The 25,657-nt window shown below is 35.4% G+C and overlaps 1 protein-coding gene across 1 annotated transcript; it reads left to right on the top strand.

The window, feature by feature from the left end:
• The first annotated feature begins 1,099 nt into the window (after window positions 1-1,099).
• Window positions 1,100-24,754, top strand: LOC110338119 (vomeronasal type-2 receptor 116-like). Its single transcript, XM_021221348.1, has 6 exons — window positions 1,100-1,326; window positions 10,376-10,670; window positions 11,004-11,795; window positions 12,481-12,696; window positions 15,022-15,145; window positions 23,826-24,754. Exons 1-6 carry the CDS (start codon window positions 1,100-1,102, stop codon window positions 24,752-24,754), a joined length of 2,583 nt encoding a protein of 860 aa, XP_021077007.1.
• The last annotated feature ends 903 nt before the right edge of the window (window positions 24,755-25,657 follow it).

Genomic DNA, 25,657 nt, shown 5'->3' with positions numbered 1-25,657 from the left:
TTTCTGGGCATGGCTGCCAAAACAAATGTATCCACAGATGTAGAAACATTTTTGGGTAATTGCCACAGGAGCCAGTGAGGTTATATTTAAAACAGGCTTCTTGGTCTGCACATCCTGCTTACTCAGGTAAATATAATCCACCTCAGGCATTTTATGGGTTTTAAAAGTTGATTAATGATGGACATTCCCAAGTCCAATCCTGAGAATTAATCAGCAAAGTTCTGATAATATTATCTTAGTCACAAACCCAAAAACTAATATATTCTTAGGTTGCCTTATAAGTATAAACTTTAAATGCTCTTTTCATTGTGTTCATTTGACACAAACCCTTTATTGAACTTTGGACTAAATAAGATAGATGTAATTGTTGAAAGTTGTTAAATACAAATGAACTGGACATTGAAATAGTAGTACTTACTGTTATATTTCTCATAAGTTTTCATATTGTATAAAGCTTACAGATATTAAAATAAAGTTCCTTATTGGAATAAAAGTAGGAGATGTTGAGATCACCTACATGAATGCATATTGTAAAAACTGGTTTGGAAGCTTTTTCCGCATAACTCACACTTGTCAGCTTCCACTAAAAGCTCTGTAAAATGTTAACTTTGAGTGGTTATACCTGAAATGCTTTCTTTCTAGCCTTTTCCTTTTCACTTGGTTGATAAGCTCTAAGTCAACAGTGGGGATTAGCCTAAATTGTTTTTCATATTAAAAGTTTCTTGCTTCGTATGCTTAGCCAATTCATCCCAAGAGAAGTTCAACCCAGAATTCTTGCTGTTTGTATACTTTGATGAAGTCATAGTGCCTATGGCTAGTGAAGAATATGAACAATCATATTTCTCAACTTGTTTTTCACACGGAGAGTGAGCCTCAGCAGCAGAGTCCAAAGGAAAGGATAGTTTCAAAATTCCCAATGGCATTCTCAATCATTTGAAGTGATTTGTGTGACAGACTAAGTCATGAACAAATTCAAAACATACATGTTCACAAAAACATGAACTAAGGATATATATATATATATATATATATATATATATATATATATATATACTGGACATTGTGTAATCTCCATCAAGCTGACCCATGTATTGATAGGATGTTCTCCTGGCTTTTATTTGCGTGGCTCTTACAGAATCACAAAATTTGCTGTGACATAATTTCTATAAGGAAAAATGTTAGTAAATGTTACTTCAAAATTACTGAAGATTTTCACCATGACGGAGATGTGATGATTGGTGCATTTTTCCCTCTTCATACTTTTTACACCGAAAAGAAAAGGCCACATTCAACTAAACCATATCAATACTTGGACAATTATGTACAGTAAGTACATTTATTTATTTTTTTGAGTTCAGAATTCCTATGATTTAGAGGGTGTAGTCATTAAAATTTATTTATTGTTTTTTTATTTACTTTGACAAATTTGCTATTAGAACTTCTAAAAATTTTTCATCATTTTATTTTCCTTTTAGGTTATTTTCTTCACTCAAGGAGAAAGAAAGTGGAAACTTTGACTATTTTCACTTTAATTTCCTAGTTGGATTGTTAACCATAAACTTTTATTTTTACATTCTTGTTATGCCACAATGTCTGAATAGTTTTTAGTGTTACAATTTCAAGGAGGAATGATTTAGTCTAAGCCTAACCTTGTTGTTTTTAACATTTTGGAAGTCCTGTATGTGCCTGATATTGGATGATGTTACTTTTCTGTGTTCCTTAGATGGTTCATGTATCTCTTGTTTTATTATAAATGTTTGTTTGATGTTTTAATTTTTATTCTCAGACAGCTTTCCTGTATTTACCTATTTACTCCATTGGTTTTCAGTATTTATTCTTATTTTTATACATGTGTCTACCAAGACATAGTGACTATGAGAGTTTTACCTTGGTTCTATTTAGTAATTTGAGTTAAATAATCCAGGTTAATGGATAATGTCAGACAGAAACTGGTGATTTGGACAGAAATATGCATATATGTTTATTAATAAAGTAAATAAGATGTTTTATCCAAACCAGACCTCCCTTTCTGAAGAATACATTCTTAAATCTGTATGTATATTGATAGTACATTATAGAAATAGAACTATAACACTAATAATTCCCTGTGAGTACATGAAGAAATGTGTTAGAAATCAACAAGTAGAAAATGACCAGATGAAATTCATGAAAGATTTTAGAATCTCTAAAACTGATTTTGTCAAAATAATAATATAAAAAAAAGAAGGTGTTAAGTTGAATTATGCTCAATAGGACAATATTTTGTGCTTGGCAAAATCTTTTGGGGTAGTACAGCACTAAATCAAAGACAGTGAAAGTGAAAAATGTTTAGATATAAATAAAAACTTAATGGTTTATTTCTCTGAAATTTTTATCTAGAATTTTTAAAACATATCATGCATAGGTATATAAAATTTGTTATGTTGATAAATGTTTTCATGGTCTTCCAAATTTTTTAGGGAATAACATGTTGACACAAAGGAAATCATAATATTTTCTCATAGGCATAATAGATGGGACAGCATGGATTGTTATGTGGGGCCTGTTCTATTTCATTGTAATTAATGCTCCTTATAAAATCACTTTTATGGTGCATTTTCCTCTCAGCTGTTCAGGTACCAATGTGTTTTTGAATGTGTTTCTCTTTATTTTGCACAGCAGGAAACTGTTCATTGCAAAGATTCTACTTCCAGATATGTGAGCAATTAATGTCTGATTAAGTCATTATAAATGCAAGGATTTATTTCTATGAAAAACATTGAACTTGCATAATATCATAAAAACATAAGCTAAATTAATGGCAAAATTCAGTGTCTTTTATTAAAATGTATTAAAATTATTTGATGTATAGAGTGTTCTTTATGAGTATGGAAAAAATTTTAACGGAAAAGTGGCTTGTTCTATAGTCATATTCATGGCACAGTCTTTTAAAAGTTATTATCACATTCAATATTTGCGTGTGTATACATAATTTTGACATAGAATTCATTTGCAGTTGAAGGTAAAACTGTTTAAAAAAAATGTTGTCATCCTACAATGTGTACCTTCTGTTTCTATTTTGTGGAATACTTTGAAGAGTATTAGAATTAGGTCCTCTTTAAAGTCTGACAGAACTCTGCACTAAACACATCAGGTCCTGGAATGTTTTTGGTTGGGAGACTATGAATGTCTGCTTCTAATACTTTAGTGGAAATGGGGCTGCTTAGATTGTTAATCTCAATCTGGTTTAACATTGGTACCTGATATCTGTCTAGAAAATTGTTCATTTCATCCAGGTATTCCAATTGTGTTGAGTATAGGCTTTTGTAGTAGGATCTGTTGACTTTTTGGATTTCCTCTGTTTATGTGATTATCTCTCCCTTTTCATTTCTGATTTTGTTAATTAGGATGCTCTCCCTGTGCCCTCTAGTTAATCTGTCTAAGTGTTTATCTATCTTGTTGATTTTCGCAAAGAACCAGATCCTGGTTTGTTTGATTTTTTTGTATAGTTCTTTTTGTTTCTATTTAGTTGATTTCAGCCCTGAGTTTGATTATTTACTGCCATCTACTCTTCCTAAGCTAATTTGTTTCCTTTTCTTCTGTGTGTGTTGCCAAGCTGCTCATGTATGCTCTCTCCAGATTCTTTTTGGAGGCACTCCTAACTATGAGTTTCCTCTTAGGACTGCTTTCATTGTGTCCTATAAGTTTGGATATGTTGTCACTTCATGTTCATTAAACTCTAAAAATTCTTTAATTTCTTTCTTTGTATGTTCCTTGACCAAGTTATCATTGAGTAGGGTGTTGTTCAGATTCTATGTTTATGTGTGTTTTTATGATTTATGTTGTTATTGAAGATCAGCCTTAGTTACTGGTGATCTGAGCAGATGCATGGGATTATTTCAATGTTTTTATATCTGTTGAGGCCTGTTTTGTGACCAATTATATGGTCAATTTTGGAGGAGGTACCATGTGGGGCTGAGAAGAAGGTGTATCCATTCTTTTAGGATAAAATGTTCTATAGATATCAGTTCAATCCATTTATTCTATAACTTCTGTTAGTTTCAGTATGTCTCTGTTTAGTTTCTGTTTCTAGAATCTGTCCATTGATGAGACTGTAATGTTGAGGTTTCCCACTATTATTGTGTGCAGTGCAATGCATGCTATGAGCTTTAGTAAAGTTTCTTTATTGAATATGCATGTCATTGCATTTGGAGCATAGATGTTTAGAATTGAGACTTCATCTTGGTAAATTTTAACTTTGATGAGTAGGAAGTGTCCCTCCTTATCTTTTTTGATAACTTTAGGTTGAAAGTTGATTTTATTCGATATTAGAATGGCTACTCCAGCTTGATTCTTGGGACCACCCAATTGGAAAATTGTTTTACTCTGAAGTAGTTACTATCTCTGTCACTTAGGTGGGTTTCCTGGATGCAGCAAAATGTTGGGTTCTGTTTATATAACCAGTATGTTAGTCTACATCTTTTTATTGGGGAATTGAGTCCACTGATGTTAAGATATAATAAGGAAAACTTGTTGTTGCTTCCTGTTATTTTTGTTGTTAGAGTTGGAATTTTGTTCATGTGGCTATTTTCTTCAAGGTTTGTTGAAAGATTATTTTCTTGCTTTTTCTTGAGCATGGTTTCCCTCCTTGTGTTAGAGTTTTCCCTTTGTTATCCTTTAAAGGGCTAGACTTGTGGAAAGATATTGTATAGATTTGGTTTCGTCATGTAATACCTTGGTTTCTCTGTCTATGGTAATTGAAAGTTTTGCTAGGTATAGTATGCTGGGCTGGCATTTGTGCTTTCTTAGTGTCTGTATGATATCTGCCCAAGACCTTCTGGTTTTCATAGTCTCTGGGAGAGAAGTCAGGTGAAATTCTGGTAGTCTGGCTTTATATGTTCCTTGACCTTTTCCCTTACTGCTTTTAGTATTCTTTCTTTGTTTTGTGCATTTGGTGATTTAATTATTATGTGACAGGTAGAATTTCTTCTCTGGTCCAACTATTTGGAGTTCTTAGGCTTCTTTTATGTTGAAGGGCATCTCTTTCTTTAGGTTGGGGAAGTATTCTTCTATAATTTTGTTCAAGATATTTACTGGTCCTTAAAGTTGGAAATCTTTCCTCTTGTCTAGACCTACTATCCTTAGATTTCGTCAGGTTTTTTTGTTTGTTTGTTTGGTTGGTTGTCATGGTACAGGTTTTATATTATTTTTTATTAGATATTTTCTTTATTTACAGTTCAAATGCTATCCTGAAAGTTCCCTATACCATCCCCCCCACCACGCTCCCCTAAACACCCACTCCTACTTCTTGGCCCAGGAATTCCCATGTACTGGGGCATATAATGTTTGCAAGACCAAGGGGCCTCTCGTCCCAATGATGACCGATTAGACCATCTTCTGCTACATATGCAGCTAGAGACACAAGCTATGGGGGTACTGATTAGTTCATATTGTTGTTCCACCTATAGGGTTGCAGACCCATTCAGCTCCTTGGGTACTTTCTCTAGCTCCTCCATTGGGGGACCTGTGTTCCATCCAATGGATGACTGTGAGCATCCACTTCTGTATTTGCCAGGCACTGGCATAGCCTCACACAAGACAGCTATATCCATGTCTTTTCAAAAAAATCTTGCTGGCATATGCAATACTGTCTTCTTATTGTGTCCTGGAATTTCTGGATGTTTTGGATTCGTATCTTTTTATATTTTGCATTGTCTTTGATTGTTGTATCAATGTTTTCTATAGTATCTTCTCTACCTGAGATTCTCTCTTCTATCTCTTTTATTCTGTTGGTGATCCTTGTATCTATGGCTCCTGACTTCTTTCCTAGGTTTTCTATTTTCAGATTTGTCACCCTTTGCAATTTCTTTCTTGTTTCTACTTCCATTTTTAGTTCTTGGATGGTTTTTTTAAATTCTTTTACCTGTTTGGGTGTGTTCTCCTGTATTTCTGCAAGGGAGTTATTTATGTCCTTTTTATAGTTCTCCATCATCATCATCAGCATTACAAGTGACTTTGTGTCCATATTTTCCTTTTCTGGTGTGATTGTGTATCCAGGACATGTTATGGTGGGAGAGTTGGGTTCTGATGATGCCAAGTAATCTTGGTTTCTGTTGTTTTTGTTCTTATGCTTGCCTCCTGCTATCTAATTATCTCAAAGTGTTCCCTTCCCTCATTATATCTGATTGGAGCCTGCGCTTCCTGTAAACCCAGTTGAGTCAGAAGTTCTCAGAGCCAGCTTTCTTTGTGATCCTGTGATTCTGGCATTCTCTATTGCTGAGATTCTGGGTGTTTCAGAGTTCTTGGAAGTCAAGCTTGGCAGACCCTAAGATACTAGTGTGACCAATCTCCTGAGATCCTGAGATCCCAGGATCCTGGGATCCTAAGATCCTGGGCATGTTAGAGCACCTGGATGTGTTATATCCTCTGTAGACTGTGGTACTGTCCACTGATTTTGAAACCAAGGTAGACCAGCTCCAACCAGGGTGGTATTCCTGTGTCTGTCCTACAGCTGTCCCCAGGTGCCCCCCCAGTTCTGTTGGAACAGATGTTGTGTTTCACTAAACAGTGATCCTAAGATCCTGGGCATGCTCGGGAGGCTGTGGCATAGATAATCCTCTGGAGACTGTGGGTCATCCAACAAGTTTGGTCCCAAGGTGGCCTGGCACTGGTGTAGACTGGAAGGAATCAACTTTTTAATTTTTAATGATGCGCCAATAAGAATGCCTTATATTATATTGGTGTTTATTATTTTTTTTAATAGTGAGACTCCAATTATGTTCTTTCCAGATAGTCAAAACTGCAATGAGAACTGCCATGTGTCACCAATTAATTGCTTCTAGATAGTAATCAGAATTTCTAATACCCAGAACACATTGTAAGAGGTTGTAAAACAATTAAACAAAGGTCATAAATAGATAAGTATGGTTTATTATAGGTGCTAGGACAGAAGATAAGTATTGACTAACTTTGTCTATGCAAAACTTCACTAATAACTTAGTTTGGTTTTTAAATTTAATTAACCTCAGAAGATGTGACAGGTGATGAATATTTAGGTAGACAGTTACTCCTAATGGATATGCATGCAAACATTCTCTGTTATAAAGCTCTATTTGAATTTATGATTTGATTTCATGTGTGAAATTGTGAGGAATATTTAACATATAATCATGTACCTTGACAGATGTATAAGTGCTGAAGACAAAAAGAAGAGTCAGAGGAACTGAGCTGAGGAGATTTTTTTCTTTTTTTTGGAAAGAACACTTCTTTGACAAAGAGGAGGAGATAGAATTTTTTTTTTCAATTACTGGAATTAGGATCTTTCTGCTTTTCTGTATTTTTGTAGATAACTTTCATCACAGACTTTTTACAGCTTAAAAATAAACTCTATACTTACTTTTCAAAGTGTCCCTTTTGCTTCCTGAGCCATTCAACTTGCATACTGAATGTTAGAGTATGCCAGTTCAAAGTCTTATTACATAATCCCTACTTGCCAGGCTATAGATGTCAATCTCCAAGACCAGCAGCTTTTTACCCACAGAAAGACCATGAAAGTTCTTAGGTCTTTGTAAGTTATCAGCATTTCAGTAAAGTTGGAAAGCTAGAATGTCCAGAGACCTTCATATGTTAAAGCCACACTAGACTCCTACTCTATATGGTGTCTCCACTTCTCTAGGTCAGGAGGCTCCCAGCATCTTAATTGGCATTTTGGAACAGGAACTTTGAGGAAGGTACATCACCATATATAGGAGTCTCAACTTGACCCTTCAAACTCCTTGGCCAAGGAGTACATGGTTATGGAAATAGGAGTTGATACTGGTTATGGAAATAGGAGTTGATACTGGTTATGGAAATAGGAGTTGATACTGGCTGCTTCCATCTGCAGCAGATTCTAATAGTGGGTACAATCAGTACCTAGGTTACACCAGGAGTCATAAGTTCTGGCTTGCACCATCAAGTTTGGCTCTGGGATGTATGCATTTTGTGTATCTCTTATGATGGTACAGAGTGATTCTAATGACAGAGAGTTCTTTCCAGATGTTATTAAGCATACTCTTAAAGAAAAATGCATTAAGGTTAACACTAACCAGCTTACTGACTTTCTTTGGTTTGTATAAATATTCATTCCTTGGTTTCCAGAAAGGAGAACTTTAAATATGGGTGCATGGGAGAAAAGAGTATTAGATATTAACAACCGGATTACAGAGGTTGGAAGATCAAGCACACCCCTTACACTGTTTGCTATTTGGACTGTGCTTAGGAAGGCATTGGTAGATGACTCTGTTCCTTTGTCTCAAATTTGAAATGATACTATAGATTCTGTGCTATTATATGTTTGAAGTATATTATATACATTTTTATTTCTATTTTTATCAGATTACCTTGCATGGTGGCATTAATTTCAGAGGAGACATTGAACTTTGGACTTCAAACAAACTTACGGCTATTTTAGAGTATAGGAAAATAAATTGGACTAAATGCAGTTTGTACTATTTTATGGCTACAATCCTATCAGGGTTAAAAAATGGAATGTAGTGGTTGGTACAGGAAAGGCCCCAAACACTATTCTGTTCAGATGTTTTGACCATACTGTGTGTCACAATTAGGATATGTGTCCTTGTTGGAGTAGGCATGGACTAATTAGGAGAAGCAAGTCACTCTGCTGGTGGTGCTATAAGTCTAAGAAGAACAACTCTAGCCAGTGTGTCTCAGTTTCTACCTTTGAAGCCAGTGGATTAAGATGTAAAATCCTGAGATAAATTTTGAAGACCATTTCTATAGGTATACTTTCATGGTTCCCATCATGAAAATAATAGACTAAAACTGATATTGTAAGTTAGCCCCAGTTAAATGTTTTCCTTTATGCAAGTAACTATGCTCATTGTGTCTCCTCACAATAATAAAACCCTAAGAAGAATTCCCTCTTAGTTAAGGTTTGAACTTCGTGCTGAATGTCATTTTCCTTGCTGGTTTTGATTCACGTGAACATTCCCAGTTCATGCTACTATATTTAATGTGAGATCATAAATATAACTTCCCTCTTGTCTTGAGAATTCATTGTATCCTTGAGGTTTCTGTTAACTAGTTCTTAGTTTCATTCCACTGCTTTTAACCTAATTTGATAAGCAGTGGTGGAGAAGAAAAATGTATACAATGAAACTGTAATGAAATCTTTTTTTTCCATGATCAACTCACTTTGACAGAGAAATTAAGTGCTAGTCTTTTGTCAGTGTGGATTTGGTACATTTCAGAGTATAGTATATATTTTTCCACAAAATTATTATTAAGCAGATGAAGAGATGTTTCAGAGAGTAGAACACACCAAGTATGAGGATCTGAGTTCATACCTCCCAAAAGAATATGAGTACATGCCTTTAACCCAGTGATCATACAGAGTCTAGGAATGAGAAACAGGAGAATTTCTACAGGTTTGCTGTGTAGAGATCTAGGCATATGTGGTAAGAAAATAAAGGAATCCATCAGGTAGATGTGCTGGTGCAAGACTTTATTCTCAGTAGTCTAGAAAAGAGACAGATGGGTATTTCTGAGTTCCAGATCTGCCTGACGTACAGAACAACTCAGTCAAGTCAGAGACACTGTGGTGTTGAATAAACTAAGGAGGCAACTGAGCACCAAATGAATGAAATGCATAAATGCATAAAAACATAACATATAAGAAAATATTATATGAATAAGGTGTATATCTAGGAATCTCCCTGGGCTTTGATTGACTTCAAATCATTCTTTCTGAACTTCATAGAACTATACATACTAAGAGTCATGCATGCACACAGTCATACATAAAATCAGCATAAATAAACAGAATAAAAATTCAAAAGGAATGATGTTGCCTTGATTTAATATCATCTATTCAGATACAGAAGCTGGCTTTTCTATGGTTGTTCTATGACACTAGCAATTCCATGCTGCCCTACTCAAAAAATCATATCAGAGAAATAGCCACAATGGCCACCTGCAATTAAACTAACTTCAGAATATCATTTAATTAAGATACTGTATTTAAAATGACATTGGGCTGATAGTAAAATAGTAGGTTTTCATATGTGGAGAACCCAGAAGGCCAAAGATCTACATTCCAACAGATATATTATTTGTGTTAAAATAATTCTTGACTTGTAAACAGAATGTGTAAAGAATCTACCTATGAAATATAAATAGCATATGCTTGAGGATTCATAAATAAAGAGTAGTAATGGTAAAAGATTTGCCTAAATCTAACATATTTACCTTATCTAGTTAATCTATTCATGGTGAAGAAATTAAATTATATGTTTTATATAATCAAGGTTGAAATATAAAATTTATTGTACTAAATATGTAAATGTTTTTGGTATATATGATCATCCACTTATGTATTTCTATGTGATTTACACAGGTATAATTTTAAGAACTACCAGTATATTCTGGCTCTGTTATTTGCCATTGAGGAGATCAATGGGAACCCCTACATTTTACCCAACATATCTCTTGGATTTGATTTCTACAATACCAAATTCACTGAAAGGGACCTTCTTCTGTATACTTGTCTTTGGCTCACAGCACATGTAGAGGGAAGGGTTATACCTAATTACAATTGTAAAAACAGAAATCTCACTGCTGCACTCACAGGATCATCATGGATAAAATCTGCCCAAATTGGGACATTACTTCAACTTTTTAAATTTCCACAGGTGAGAAAATTTGATTTGTGGGAACTAACAGTCTGCTTTCTTTGTTCATATTATAGGAATCTTTAAACTGAAAGTGTGATTGATCAATTATCCAAACATTAAAGTGAGACACAGACACATGGAGATCAATCCTGAAATCTCTTGCTTATAAGAGAAAGTTTGGTGTAGTAAATAAAACTGAGTAAGTCCTTGAAACTTACAAGTGTAACAGAAATTTCTGTTAAAGATTGTAAATATAATGTTCCTTTAAAATGTTCTCCTGTTAGCTATTGATTCAGGAATGAAATGTTCTTTGATATTAATATTCTTCCTCTTCTTTCTGATTTGCTTCAGATTACTTTTGGACCTTATGATACAATCTTGAGTGACCGTGGTCAGTATTCTTCTCTCTACCAGATGGCCCCCAAGGACACATCTCTTACACTTGCTATTGTTTCATTGATGGTTCATTTTAGGTGGTCTTGGGTTGGACTCATTCTCCCTGATAACCACAAAGGAAATAAAATTCTGTCTGATTTTAGGGAGGAGATGGAGAGAAACAGAATCTGCATAGCTTTTGTAAAAATGATCCCAGGCACATGGTCTGAATATTTTACCAGATTCTGGGAAAATATGGAAGAGACAAATGTAATAATTATTTATGGTGACATTGATTCTCTAGAAGGTCTAATGAGAAATATTGGGCAAAAGATATTGACATGGATTATCTGGGTCATGAACATTGAACATACTATTACTTATGATGCTGATTATTTCATGTTAGACTCGTTTCATGGAAGCCTAATTTTTAGGCACAATTATAGAGAGAATTTTGAGTTTACCAAATTTATTCAAACAGTTAATCCTAGTAAATACCCTGAAGACATTTATCTTCCTAAGTTGTGGAATTTCTACTTCAAGTGCTCATTTTCTGACGTTAATTGTCATGTTTTGGACAAATGTCAAATCAATGCTTCTTTGGATGTATTACCTAGACACATATTTGATACTGTCATGAGTGAAGAGAGCACAAATATTTACAACAGTGTGTATGCTCTGGCTCACAGCCTCCATCAGATGATACTTCAGCAACTTCAAATGCAACCATTTGAATATGGAGAAGGGATGGTGTTCTTTCCATGGCAGGTAAGAACCTTTCTACTGTATTTTATTGTCAGCACTCTGACATATGAAATTTGCAACAACACCATTTAAGTATTATAAAGTTCAGTTTATCTTGTCCACAATCAAAGAATTGTGCTTTGAAGCTTACCTGGAAGTTACAATAATTTCAAGTGTATGATGGTGTTATACCAGGGGCAAATATGCTAAGTCAAAATCAAGATCATGTGATCAATATCTAGCGGTACAATCTTTTTACGGTAATAGTTGCAATTAAAAAATTCATTGTGTTATAATTTTGTTAATAGAGATATTAAAATTATAACACTAAGCAAATCAATGATGGTTGGTTTATAGAGAATTGAAGACATTAACTAATTTCTAGATATCAGAATACTCACTTTATACACTGGAGTCCTGAATAGATTCTAAAAGGTCTTGCTAGGTTTCAAAAATGCTGAACTTTTCACAGAACAGTATTAATTGATTGGTTACTTGAGCTTGTTTCAAAGATTTCACATGAATCAATAATAATTTAGAAGCACAATGGTATTCTGAGGAATCAGGTTTTCATTAGACATCAGTAACTGAATCTTCATTAATGTTGATGTTCACGAAAGTAATTAAGAAATATAAGACACATTCCAAAAGCTCCATTTTTGTTCTGCATCTTGGGCACAATGTAATATAATATTATGCTTCTGTTTAGCTTAACACTTTCCTGAAGGACATTGAAATTAGAGACAAAGGGAGTTTAGAATGGAGACAGACAAAAGATGCAGAATATGACATTCTTAACCTGTGGAATTTACCAAAGGGTCTTGGACTAAAAGTGAAAGTAGGATCCTTCTCTGCAAATGCTCCCCAGGGTCAACAGTTGTCTTTATCTGAACAGATGATTCAATGGCCAGAAATATTTTCAGAGGTGGGTTATGTATTATCGATAAATTTTGTGCTATTACTAACACAATTATATTTTCCAATATAATGATGATCGACGCAAGTTCCATTATACTTGGAGTACTAGTATAAAGTAAAATAAAGCAATACTAGTATACTGGTTTTTGATATTCCTTGATTCAGATCAATGGAAGTATATAATGTTCAATATGTCCCCCACTGTTAACTTCTGTGAGGATTTGGTTTCCTCCATTTGTCACAAATTATGGATGGGGCACGTGGTAAGGGGAAATTTTCATTTCCAAATGACTCATGTGTTAATGTACTGGAGAAAAAAACTCTCATTTGGCATTAATATAATAAAAAATATTAAATTTAGTTTTTATTGTATGTTCAAAAACCATGACCAAAAATGACTTTTATAAAAAAGACTATATTTTATTTTATGGTTCTAAATGTATCAGAGTCTCCCAAGGATAGAAGCATGACATCAGATGTTCATACTGGAGATAGGCAAAGGAAGCAGAAATAAATTGTTTCTATCCACATACATTAACAGTAAATAAAATTAGAAATCTGGAATTGAGATAATATTATAATTTTTCAATTCCCAAAAACATTGTCATAATTTTATCAGCAAGTCTGAATCCCCTACAGTTTCAATAACTTCTCATATAATGTTACTGAAAAGGACATAAGCACTCAAATGCTTTAGCCTTTGTGGAAATTTTTCTTTCAAAATACAATATAATAACACCATTAGCATCCCTTAATTGTCCTTTCTTTCTCAATATATCCTATGGCATCCAATGTTTAATAATAACTTGAAAGAACTTATAGAATTATTTGAGGGTCTAGTGAATTACATTTGAAAATGCATGACTTTCACAGGTAAGAGGTGCTCATAATATAATATACTCTGAATGCAGGAAGCAATGAATGCAGTTGCTTTCTTCTATCTTGTCTGCAATTGTGACATTTACAATATCTAATGGCATTTAAAATTTACTGAACCTTTTCACCTTAGCTGAATTTTTCAGTATATTTCTTCCTACAAATATATGTTTATTTGTGTCCGTGATAATTATAAATGCTCTCAACTTGACATTCACAATTCACAATAATGGAGGAAGTTGAGATGTTCAACACAGGTATCAGAAAGTAAAAAAAAATACTGTTAGACTAAATGGACTCCATGGACTCCTATATCATGTTTCTAAACACCAATGTTTCACAAACTTGTTCTTAACTCATTAACTCAAAATTTTTAAACACTATGATAATTCTCAGACTAAAATTTAAACACATTTGCCTTCTCAAGGACATGATCTTTTATTTCTTTTTAAAATTTCTTATTGATTATTTTATTTATTTGCATTTCAAATGTTATCCCCTTCCCTGTTTCCCTTCTGCAACACCCCTATCCCATACCCCACCTTGGCTTCTATGCTGTTCTCAACCCTGTACCACTCCTGCCCCATTGACCTAGCTAGCATTCCCCTATGCTGGGCATCAACCCATCAGAGAACCAAGGTCCTCCCCTCACACTGATGCCAGATATGGCCATCCTCTGCTACGTATGCTGCTGAATTGATGGATCCCTCCATGCGCATTCTTTGGTTGGTGGTTTAGTCCCTTGGGAGCTCTGGGGTTTCTGGTTGCTTGATAACTTTGTTTTTACTATGGGGTTGCTAAACCCTTAAGCTCCTTCAGTCCTTCCTGTAACTCCTCCACTGTGGTCCCTGTGCTCAATCAGATGGTTAGCTGTAAGGATCATCATCTATATTGGTAAATTATTGGCAGATTCTCTCAGGAGACAGCTATATCTGGCTCATGTCAGCAGGCACTTCTTGGCATCCACAACAGTGTCTCTATTTGGTGATTGTATACAGGATGGATCCCGAGGTAGGGGAGTCTCTGCTCTTCAATCCTTCATGTCCTTCAGTCTCTGCTCCATTCTTTGTCCCTTCCTTTTCTTTAGATAGTATCAATTCCAGGTTAATATTTTTGAAATTGATGACCGCCCCCATCCCTCAAGCAGGGGCCTTGCGCAACCTATTTATATGGTCTCTACAGCTTCTCTTTCCCATTTGTGCATATTTCAGCTAATGTCATTGTGATGAGTCCTGGGAATCTCTTGCTTTTCTGACATCTGGGACTTTCTGGTGACTAAATCCAGTTCCCCATAACCCATTACAAAACAACAACAACAACAACAAAAATTCGTTTAAATAATTCTTTGTGTTAAAAGAGTGCTTCACCCTTTAGTTTTAAGACCTTAAAGAACTCTACTTTTATGATTTTTGATAAAACCCTAAGCATTAGATAACATTATTTTCATTCTTCTCAGATCCCACAGTCTGTGTGCAGTGAGAGTTGTAGGCCTGGATTCAGGACAGTAACTCTGCAGGGCAGGGCCATCTGCTGCTACGAGTGCACTCCTTGTGCAGACAATGAAATTTCTAATGAGACAGGTAAATGCAGTTTTACGGAAAATTTCCTATTTCTCCACTGGATTCCACGATGTGCTAGCAAATGAAAAAGATTTGAATAGAACTCTCATATGAACATTTTGGTTTTGTTTTAAAAGGAATTTAAATGTCATAGTTCATCAATATCCTGCTTGAAACAGCTCAACACAGCCATTACAAATCATTCTTGACTTATATCTTTAATCCTGTGCCAATATTACTATTGGAACATAAAATATATTTCCCTGTACTTGTCAATGTTTTCATTTCACAGTGCCTTCTAACATGTATTAATACAGTATCATAGATAGCTTTTCAAAATTTTTTCATTGAATTTTAAGAAGCATATAAGACTCAGATCTATTGCGTCTTCATAGGGATTATTAACACCTCATTTCTCATTTTTAGTTGTTTTATAATTTCATGCAATGTGTTTTCATCACATTCATCAATCTCACTCCTCCCAAATTTATTTCCATCTTCCCTCACTCCCAACATTTTTAACTAACCTATCTAATACAGTTCATGATTCTCATGTCTACTTACATGTATGCATGTCACTTAAAGTTTGTTAACCAACCAGGTTGCACACTGAAAAATAAAACACATTCCCCTTCCAATAGGTATGAATTGCTAATACCTCATTTTCTAGGGTAGGGAGTGTTTTCATCACTACCTTCGATATCTATGCTGAAATTTGTCTCAGTTAAGTTGGCCTGCATCTAACACATTTTGTCATGTGTTATGAATTATGGGAACAATTTATATGTGTTCAGAAATCAGTATTATTTTTGCAGTCTTATGCACACTGAAGGTCTTGCTAACTTTCTGGCTTCTCTTGGATTAGAGTATTACAGAATATTTATTTTATTACTAGACCCATTAAGAAAGCTTAGAGGTTTTGGCCTTTTAGAGCGAGGTCTAGTGCTGGGGGCTAGTTTTAGGTTTAAAAAGTACATCTGGTCTCAATTTTTTTTCCTGCTTCTGCCTTCAAATCAGGATTTAAGCATTTAACTTGTGTTCCAGTGTGATTTATCCCTGACTCCTTTTATGTTTCCTACTATTATGGAAATGAACAAATATTCTAAATATAAGCACACACCACATTTAATGAATTCATTTATTTATTTATAATCCAGTCATGGTGTGCACTTTGTGGCCACCATCCCACAGTTCCTTATCTCATCCCTTCACCAGCCCCTGTCTTGGCCCTTATGCTTCTTAAAGTTCTTAAACTCTGTGGGTGTTGTCCTAGGTACTCTGTAATTTTTTTGACTAATATCAACTTATTAGTGACTACCTCACTGAGGATGATATTTTATAGTTTCATTCATTTCCCTTCAAAACCAATGATGCCTTTGGTCTTAATAACCTAGTAATATTCCATTGTGCAAATATGCCAGATATTCTGTATCCATTCGTCTGTTGTAGGATATTTGTGCTGCTTTCAGCTTTTGCTCTTACTAACGAGACCTGTTTGAACATATTCTAATATGTTTTCCTGTGATATGATGGGTCATTTTTTGGGTATATGCCCCAAAGTGGTAAAGCTGCATCTTCTAATAGGTCTATTTTCAATTTTCTGAGGAACTGCCAGAATGATTTCAAGAGTGGTTGTACCAGTTTGCAATCTCAAAAGCAATACAGGATTGTTCCACTTTCTCCACATGCTTGACAGCATGTGCTCTCACCTGAATTTTGACCTCAGTCATTCTAATTGGTGTAAAGTGGAATCACTAGGTCATTTTTATTTCCATTTCATTGATCACTAAGGACTTTAGTTTTTTTTTTTTTTTTAGATATTTTATTTACATTTTAAATGCTATCACGAAAGTTCTCTGTACCCTCTGCCTGCCCTGCTCCCCTACCCTCCCACTCCCACTTGTTGGCCCTTGCATTCCCAGGTACTGGGGCATATATAGTTTGTAAGACCAAGGGACCTCTCTTCACAATGATGGCCACCTAGGCCATCTTCTGCTACATATCCAGCTAGAGACAGGAGCTCTGGGGGTACTGGTTAGTTCNTANTGTTGTTCCACCTATAGTGTTGCAGACCCCTTCAGCTCCTTGGGTGCTTTCTCAAGCTCTTCCATTGTAGTTCTTAAATGCTTTTTAGCCACTGTTCTTAAATGCTTTTTAGCCATTAGAGATTCCTCTGTTGTGAATTCTTTGGTTCATGCTGAGTTCCATGATCCACTTGGACTTCAGTTTTCTGAAAGGTGATAAACATGCATATATTTTCATATTTCTAAATACAAAATGTTACTTAAAACAGCACCATTCATTGAATATGCTATCTTTTTTTGATTGTATGTTTTTTGCTTCTTTGTCAAATAGAGTGTCCATGTACATGTGGGCTTATTTCTGGGTCTTCAGTTCTATTCCATTGATTGAGCTGTCTACATATGTACCAATACAATGTGGATTTTAACACTATTGCTCTATAGTACAGCACAAGGTTAAGGATGATAATTCCTCCAGAAGTTCTTTTCATTTTAAGTATTGTTATTGCTATGTTGGGCTTTTTGTTTTTCTAAATGAAATTGAGAATTGCTCTTTCATTGCATGCGAAGAACTGTGTTGGAATTTTGATGGGGATTGAATTGAATCTGTTGATTGTTTTTGGGAGGATGGCCAAATTTATGATGTAAATCCTACACATCTATAAGCATGGAAGATCTCTCCATTTTCTGAGGTCTTCAATAGCTTTCATGAAAGTCTTGAAGTTATAGTCATACAGATATTTCCCTTACTATGTAAGAGCTACATCAAGATATTTTATACTATTTCTGCCTACTGTTAAGAGTGTTTTTTTTTTAATTTTTTCTCATCTTGCTTATCCATTTTATAGAGAAAGGTTAATAATTTATTTGAGTTAATTTATTGGCCAGCCACTTTAAGTTGTTTATTAGCTGTAGGAGGACTCACATGAATTTATTATGGTGTTTTATGGAATCTAATATATCAACCACAAATTGTGATACCTTGACAATTTCTTTTCAAATATGTGTCCCCATAATCTACTATTGTCTTATTGCTCTATCTAGAACTTCAAGTACTATATGGAATAGATATTGAGAGAATGGATATCTTGTCTTGTCCCTTAACTTAGGCATCTATAGAGCCTTCATAGGACCAAAGACCTCTCCTTCCATTGATGCATGACAAGGCCATTCTATGCTACAGATGTAGCTGGAGCCAGGTGTACTCCTTTGCTGATGGCTTAGTCCCTAGGAGTTCTGGGAAGGGGGTCTGGTTGGTTCATATTGTTGTTATTCCTATGGGGATACAAACCCCTTCAACTCCTTCAGTCCTTTATTTAACTCCTCTATCGTGGGACGCAACACTCACTGAAATAGTTTACTGTGACCACAGTCTATGGGTGCCCTTTCCTTCAGTCTCTGCCCCACACTTTGTCTCTGTAACTCCTTCCTTGGCTAATTTCTTCCCTTTTCAAAGAAGAGCTGAAGTATTCTTGCTTTGATCTTCCTTCTTCTTGAGTTTCATGTGGTTTTTGAAAAAATACTGTTCAAAATAAAAACAGATAACCTCAAAATCATGGAGCTCTAACCAAGAAAGTGAAAAATTTGCATGGCACAATTATCAGATCTCTGAAGAGAGAAATTGAGGAGGATATAAGAAGATGGAAACATCTTCCTTGGTTGTAGATCAGTGAGATTAACATAGTGCAAAAGGCTACCTAACCAAAAGCAACGTCCAGATTCAATGCAATCCCCAACAAAATTCCAACACAATTCTTCACAAATTTTCAACCAGCAATATGGATGCTTCTGATTGTTTTAAATTGAACACACTCTCTTGTTTTAATACAAATTTTCAATAGCAATAAATTTTATTATCAATATTTCACACAAGTGAAATCATTATACCACACACACACACACACACACAAACACACACACACACACACACACACACACACACAAGAATATATAAAGCGAATTTTTTAATGATCCTGTGTATGTATAAAAAGTCATTCATGCACTAAGGGCAAATCTGGCCAGTGTCTGTTAATTGACTATATTGTACAACACTATGAACCTCAAAGAAACACTAAACAGTGTATTTCTGAAAATATTGCTGAGAGAAAGTTGAACACTAAGTTATTACTATCTTTTATATGTTAAAATATCAATTCAATATTATTAATGAAAGAAATTTGATACTTCATTTATCAATTATATTTTAGAAAAATAGAAACATTGTGTAACCCACTGTCTTAGTGTTTTACTGCTGCTAGCAAACACCATAACAAAGACTAATTCTACATGACAATATTTAATTGGGCCTGGCTTACCAGTTCAGATGTGCAGTCAATTATCTTCATAGTAGGAGCATGGAATTATTCAGTCAGGCATGATGTAGAGGAGCAGAGAATTCTACATCTTCAACTGAAGCCTGCTAGTAAGAGACTGGTTTCTTAACACATACGACAAGGTTCTTAAAGCCCATGCACACAAGAAGGCCACAACTACAAATAATGCATCTCCCTATACCAAGCATATTCAAACTACGTCTTTCTACTCCCTGGGTCCCATATGGTTATTTAAAGATTTGAGATTATGCAGGCAATACCTAAGCATAGCATTATAAAAGAGTATATTTTGTGTAAATTACAGCACATTCACATATTTTATAACAGTTTCAACAATGTTAAAAATCCAAGTTCTAAGTTCCTTCTGAGATTCATTCAATGTCTTCAATGTAATTGCCAAAGCAAGACATGAACCAGTTGGGCAAATTCCAAATTATGGAACTCCATGTCTGATACCAATGGGGTCTTCAGATGTCTACTAGTTTTTCATCTTTATCGACTGCAATAAACTTCCTTCTCCTGGGCTTGTTCCAATCCCTGCTACTAGCTTTCCTCAGCAGATTTCCCATGACTCTGGAATCATGAACATTTTGGGGTTTCCAATAAGCTTCATCATTATTGCTTCCACTTCCAATGTCTGGAGTCTATACAAGATCTTCTAGGGTCCTCCAAACGACGTGCATTATTTCTCCTGTAAAGCACTCTAGTTTCTGGTTGACTCCACTCTAGTTTTGTGCTTTGCGATCATCCCATGAGAGTGGCACCTGCAGTACACTGGGGGCTTGCGCTGAAAGCCAGGCTTCACCAATAACCTCTCATAGGCTCTCCTCATGCTGCTAAGTCTCAGCTTCTTTGCCTGACCCTTCTACTTCGGGCCATCAACTATAACTGAGGCTTTACCTTCAAAAATGGCATTCCCTGTCTTCTCACAGTGCCAAGTCACAGTTACACTCCATGAACCCTTCATAGCTTCAAATCCACTATCACCTATGTGATTCTAACATCAAGTTCATATGCAGCTTGCTATACATCCTTGGATATCTCAGGAAAAGAACATCTTTTACTCTCAGAAAACAATCCAGGATGATTTTCCCTCAGAGATTATGATCTCTTATTAATCATTGCTAATTTCTTAGCTCCAGATAACCAGTGTCAATTGTTCTGGTAGTCTCCTTCTCTTGACTAATAAGCTAAGGCCACATGGTCAATGCTGCTGAGTTTGGCTACTTTGGGTACTGTAATATGTTCCCCCTTATTCTAGTACCAGTTTTTGTTTCACAACACTCTGAAAACTTAAGCTTGGCTCTCCTTGCACTTGCTCCATAAATTGACCTTGAACTCAAAAATCTGCATAGCTCTGTCTCCAGAAGGCTGAGATGTAAAACAAAGTATACCTGGATTTAAGCTTTACTCTACTTGGAACCTGCTCTGTCACAGGCTGGCCCCAAACTCAGGGATATGCTCACCTTTGTCTCCTGGGATGAAAGGAGTCAACCTGCCTTGGCCTAAGTTTCTCATGGCCACTGTTTTCCATGATCCTGGTCAAAAGCCTGTGTCTCCCAATCTCAAGATCTAGATCACAAATTTGCCAACTATTTGTGGTTTCTTGTTCAACCATATTAAAGCACCAAAGTACTCCCTTTTCAAATCCAAATAAAAACTACAGTTTGGTTTGATGAAATCTTTCACAGAGATCAACTACTCTTTTAACTCTTTTTCTCCTTGAAACTAGCATTTGGTTTCATTTCATTTCCTGGTGTCCCTTTATTTTTACTTGAACCATATGTTACTTATTTTTCCTTTTTAAGCTTGCTATGCTTGTATGAAAATGTGCTTCATCCTCTTCATGAGACATAAGCAGAGATCAAAGTCTCTGTTCAGCTTTTTGAGACTTCCTTTGTCAAATCAGTTAATATAAATCGCTTTATCTTAGCCTTAAGACAAGAGCAAAAGGGAATCACATACTTTAAGAAAATATCATAAGAGCAGACACATATAAGAATTCTTCTTAGAAACTTCCAGAATCAGGATTCCCCAGTTAAAATCACACTCAGCAACAAAGGTTTCCATATGCCTACAAGGATGGCTCATTAAGCCCCACTTAAAACATTCTATTGCTTTCCAAATCCAAAAATCTCAAAATCCACATTCTTCCCACCAAAAACGTGGTCAGGTCTACCACAGAAATAGCAGACTACAGGTTCTAACTTATGTCTTAGTTAGGTTTTTGCTGCTATAAACACTTTAACAAAGTTAAAATTTTGGGGTTTTTGTTTTTTTCTTTTTTGCTTTTCAAGACAGGCTTTCTCTGTATAGCCCTGGCTGTCCTGGGATTCACTACAAAGTTAAATTTTATAAGAACAACATTTATTTGAGGCTGGCTTACATGTTCAGAGGTTCAGTTTATTAACCTCAAGTCAAGAGAATGACAACATCCAGGCAGCCATAGCACAAGTGAATCTGAGAGTTCTACATTTTCAGGTGAAAACTTCTATAAAGTGACTGACTTCCAGTTATCTAGGGTGAGGGTCTCAAAGCACACTTCCACAGTGGCATACTTCTTTAACAAGGCCATGCTTCAAAATAGTGCCAAGCACATTTACACTATCATAGCAACATAATATAATTTAAAAATTTTGGAGCATCTACCTTATTTTAATAATAACATTTATAAAAAATTATAAAAGTTCCAGAGCATAGTATTATAATTGTTTCTTTTAAATCACTCACATTTTTATTAATTTATTTATATTTTAACTACATATTTTATTCACCCATTCACCCTCCAACTTTTCCACATCCCATATCTCCTCCTCACACATCTGTTACCACATGGCTGGATCTACCCCATACCCCACCTGAGCTCTAAACTTCCTGGGGACTCACGTCACTTGAGGGTTAGGTGCATCATTTCTGAATGAACACAGACTCCCACAGTCCTCTACTCTATTTGTGTTGGGGAACTCATACCAGCTGGTATATGCTGCCTGTTTGGTGGTCCAATGTTTGAGAGATCTTTGAGGTCCTATTTAATTGAGTCTGCTGGTCCTCCTACACTTCTGCGCTTCTCCTCAGCTTATTTCAGTACTCTCTAATTCACAACAGGGGTAAAATGCTTCTATCTATTGCTTGGGTGAAAATACCTGCATCTGACATTTTCAGCTGCTTATTGGGTATTTTGGGGAACAGTCATGAAAGGTCCCTTTTTGTGAGTATTCCATAGCCTCAGTAATAGTTTCAGGCATTGGTACCTCCCCTTGAGCAGGATCTCAACTTGGACCTTCTATTCCTTAGGCTTCTCTCCACTTACATCCCTGTAATTATTTCAGACAGGAACAATTATGGGTCAGAATTGTGACTATAGGATGGCAACCCCATCACTCATTTCATGTCCTGTATTCCTGCTGGAGGTGGACTCTGTAAGATCCACCACCCTACTGTTGAGCATTTCCAAGAATATTGCATCTATGTGAAACTATATGCTTGCTTTAAATGCTATGAAAATATATCACTGGGTGATTTTTTGAGCAGTATCTTATGTAATAAGATGCATTTCAAAACCTCCAGCAGAGAATAAACAAAATTTGAAAGCACAAGGAATGTTAGGGAGAATAGTAAATTTAGGATACACATATAAGAAAGCATAATCTGAAAAAAAATTGAAAAAAAATTCCAACAAGCTAGATTTTCCATATTTAAGTAAAAAAGTATCTATGAATTATGTGTACTATCAGAGCCACAGAAAGTTTTTGCAATGTAATTTAGCATTCTAGTTACTTTTAAAAGATGCACAGCATTGTCAGTATAGGAAGAGAAATAAGGTATGAAAAGAGAACAGAGACTTTCAGGTAGTCCAACTTAAATCACAATAATGGTTGTTAAGAAATTTACTGGAGGTTGATACATACCTGGAAAGATACAATGCTATTCTTTAAAAAGGTAGGACTTGAAAGTCTACTTATTTTCCCACTGAAACCTTTCCTAGTTGCACATACACTGGCTTTCCTGAATTTAATCAGTGACTATTAAAATGTAAAAGGTAGGTATAGAGAGCACAAGGAGCTGTGAGTAAAAACTGATGGAAGGAAAGTGTGTGATGGTAATAATTAAAGAACAGTTAGATTAAATCCTTTTATATGTGAACATAAATATGGAAAGAAATATATTAGGAAGAAGGAGCAGTTTATAAATCTAGAATTACACATACCAGTGTACTGAATACTCTCTTCCTGTGAAAACAAAGTATGTTTCTTTTGTGATTGTCACTATAGTTAGAAATGATTCATAATAAAAGGAATCGCCATAGACTGAACTCCTGATCTCATTTAAACCTGTATTTCTGACCAGATGTAGACCAGTGTATGAAGTGTCCAGAGAGTCATTATGCAAATACAGAGAAGGACAACTGCTTTCCAAAATCTGTGAGCTTTTTGGCTTATGAAGACCCCTTGGGGATGGCTCTAGCCATCATAGCTTTGTGCTTATCTGCACTCACTGCCTTTGTTATTGGCATCTTTGTGAAACACAGAGACACTCCTATTGTCAAGGCCAATAATCGAGCTCTGAGTTACATTTTGCTCATCACACTCACCTTCTGTTTCTTATGTTCTTTGAACTTCATTGGTAAGCCAAACACAGCTTCCTGCATCCTTCAGCAGACCACCTTTGCAGTTGCTTTCACTGTGGCTCTTGCCACTGTGTTGGCCAAAGCTATTACTGTGGTCCTTGCCTTTAAGATCAGTTTTCCAGGGAGAATGATAAGGTGGCTAGTGATATCATGGAGTCCAAGATACATCATTCCTATCTGCACCCTGATCCAACTTCTTCTTTGTGGAATATGGATGACAACTTCACCACCATTCATTGACCAAGATGCTCATACTGAACATGGACACATCATCATTTTGTGCAACAAGGGTTCAGCTGTTGCCTTCCACTCTGTCTTGGGATATCTCTGTATCTTGGCCTTTGGGAGTTATACCATGGCCTTCTTGTCTAGAAATTTGCCTGATACATTCAATGAATCCAAATTTCTGTCCTTCAGTATGCTGGTGTTCTTCTGTGTCTGGGTAACCTTTCTTCCTGTATACCACAGCACTAAAGGGAAGTTCATGGTGGCTATGGAAGTATTCTGTATCTTGGCTTCCAGCACAGCACTCCTTGCCTTCATATTTGGTCCCAAGTGTTACATTATCTTGTTAAGACCAGAAAAGAATTCATTTAATCACATCAAGAAGAAAACACATTCTAAAAGAAATAATTCTCCTAAAATATAGTTGATAAAAATAAATTTAGCTTTATGTTAACAACTTCATAAAAGGGATCATTCAAATATCATTCTAAAATATGCTATTCATATTTAGGAAGAAGGCAATTTTATCATATTTTTTCCTTTTTATTCAACTATATTATAGTGTTATAGTATGGAAGTCATCTATTTTCCATGTTTGAAAACCATAATTGTATCAAATCTTTGACTCAGAGATGGTGAATCACCAGAGTTGTGAGAAATGAATTGATATAAAGCAATTAAAGGGAACAGTGTTATATTTTTTGATTGTTTTAGAGATTTCAGTCTATCAAGGCAGAGAAAGCATAATGGGAGGGTCAGGCTAATTAGAATATTGACAACTCCTCAAATCATAGAGAGTGATTGGGCAGATCAGTTTCCTATACGTAAAATATACAAACCTGTCAATGGTTCATGACTAATTGTTGCTGTTGCCTCAATATTCAAAGAGTGTCCTATCCAGGCCTCATTGAAGGCTATTTGTGTTTGCTGTTTACTGCTTGGTGGAGGGGCTAAATGAAGTCTTAGTAGAAGCTTCTCTATATCCCTCATCAAGGATTCATTTCTGCCTGTTGACTACTACCTTGTATATGATTGTGCCCTAATATACTGGCATCTCAAATCAGTTTCTATTTCCATATATTATATTTGCAGTTTCTGCTATGTGATAATCCATAAAAATATGTTCTTACTTTTTCCATAGCATGAACCCTTGATCATCACTCAATGCATACTCTATCTCTCTCCAATAAAATTATGATTTTACTTTCTTGAGTAATCTATGTGTCTCTACCACAAAGGGATTTTACTATTTATTAACCCTGTGCAGAAATTAACTTTCCTTTCCTTTCCTTTCCTTTCCTTTCCTTTCCTTTCCTTTCCTTTCCTT

This window comes from Mus pahari, chromosome 21 (assembly GCF_900095145.1).
Source record: "Mus pahari chromosome 21, PAHARI_EIJ_v1.1, whole genome shotgun sequence".
Lineage (NCBI taxonomy): Eukaryota > Metazoa > Chordata > Mammalia > Rodentia > Muridae > Mus > Mus pahari.
Note: the sequence above shows the minus strand (reverse complement) of the source record. Positions and strands in the feature narration are given on the sequence as shown.

Excerpts from the sequence above, each read along its gene's own strand:
- LOC110338119 (XM_021221348.1), top strand. The coding sequence starts at position 1,100 with ATGTTCTCCTGGCTTTTATTTGCGTGGCTCTTACAGAATCACAAAATT. Across the intron at positions 10,671-11,003 it reads AACTTTTTAAATTTCCACAG|ATTACTTTTGGACCTTATGA; the intron begins GTGAGAAAATTT and ends GATTTGCTTCAG. Across the intron at positions 15,146-23,825 it reads TGAAATTTCTAATGAGACAG|ATGTAGACCAGTGTATGAAG; the intron begins GTAAATGCAGTT and ends ATTTCTGACCAG.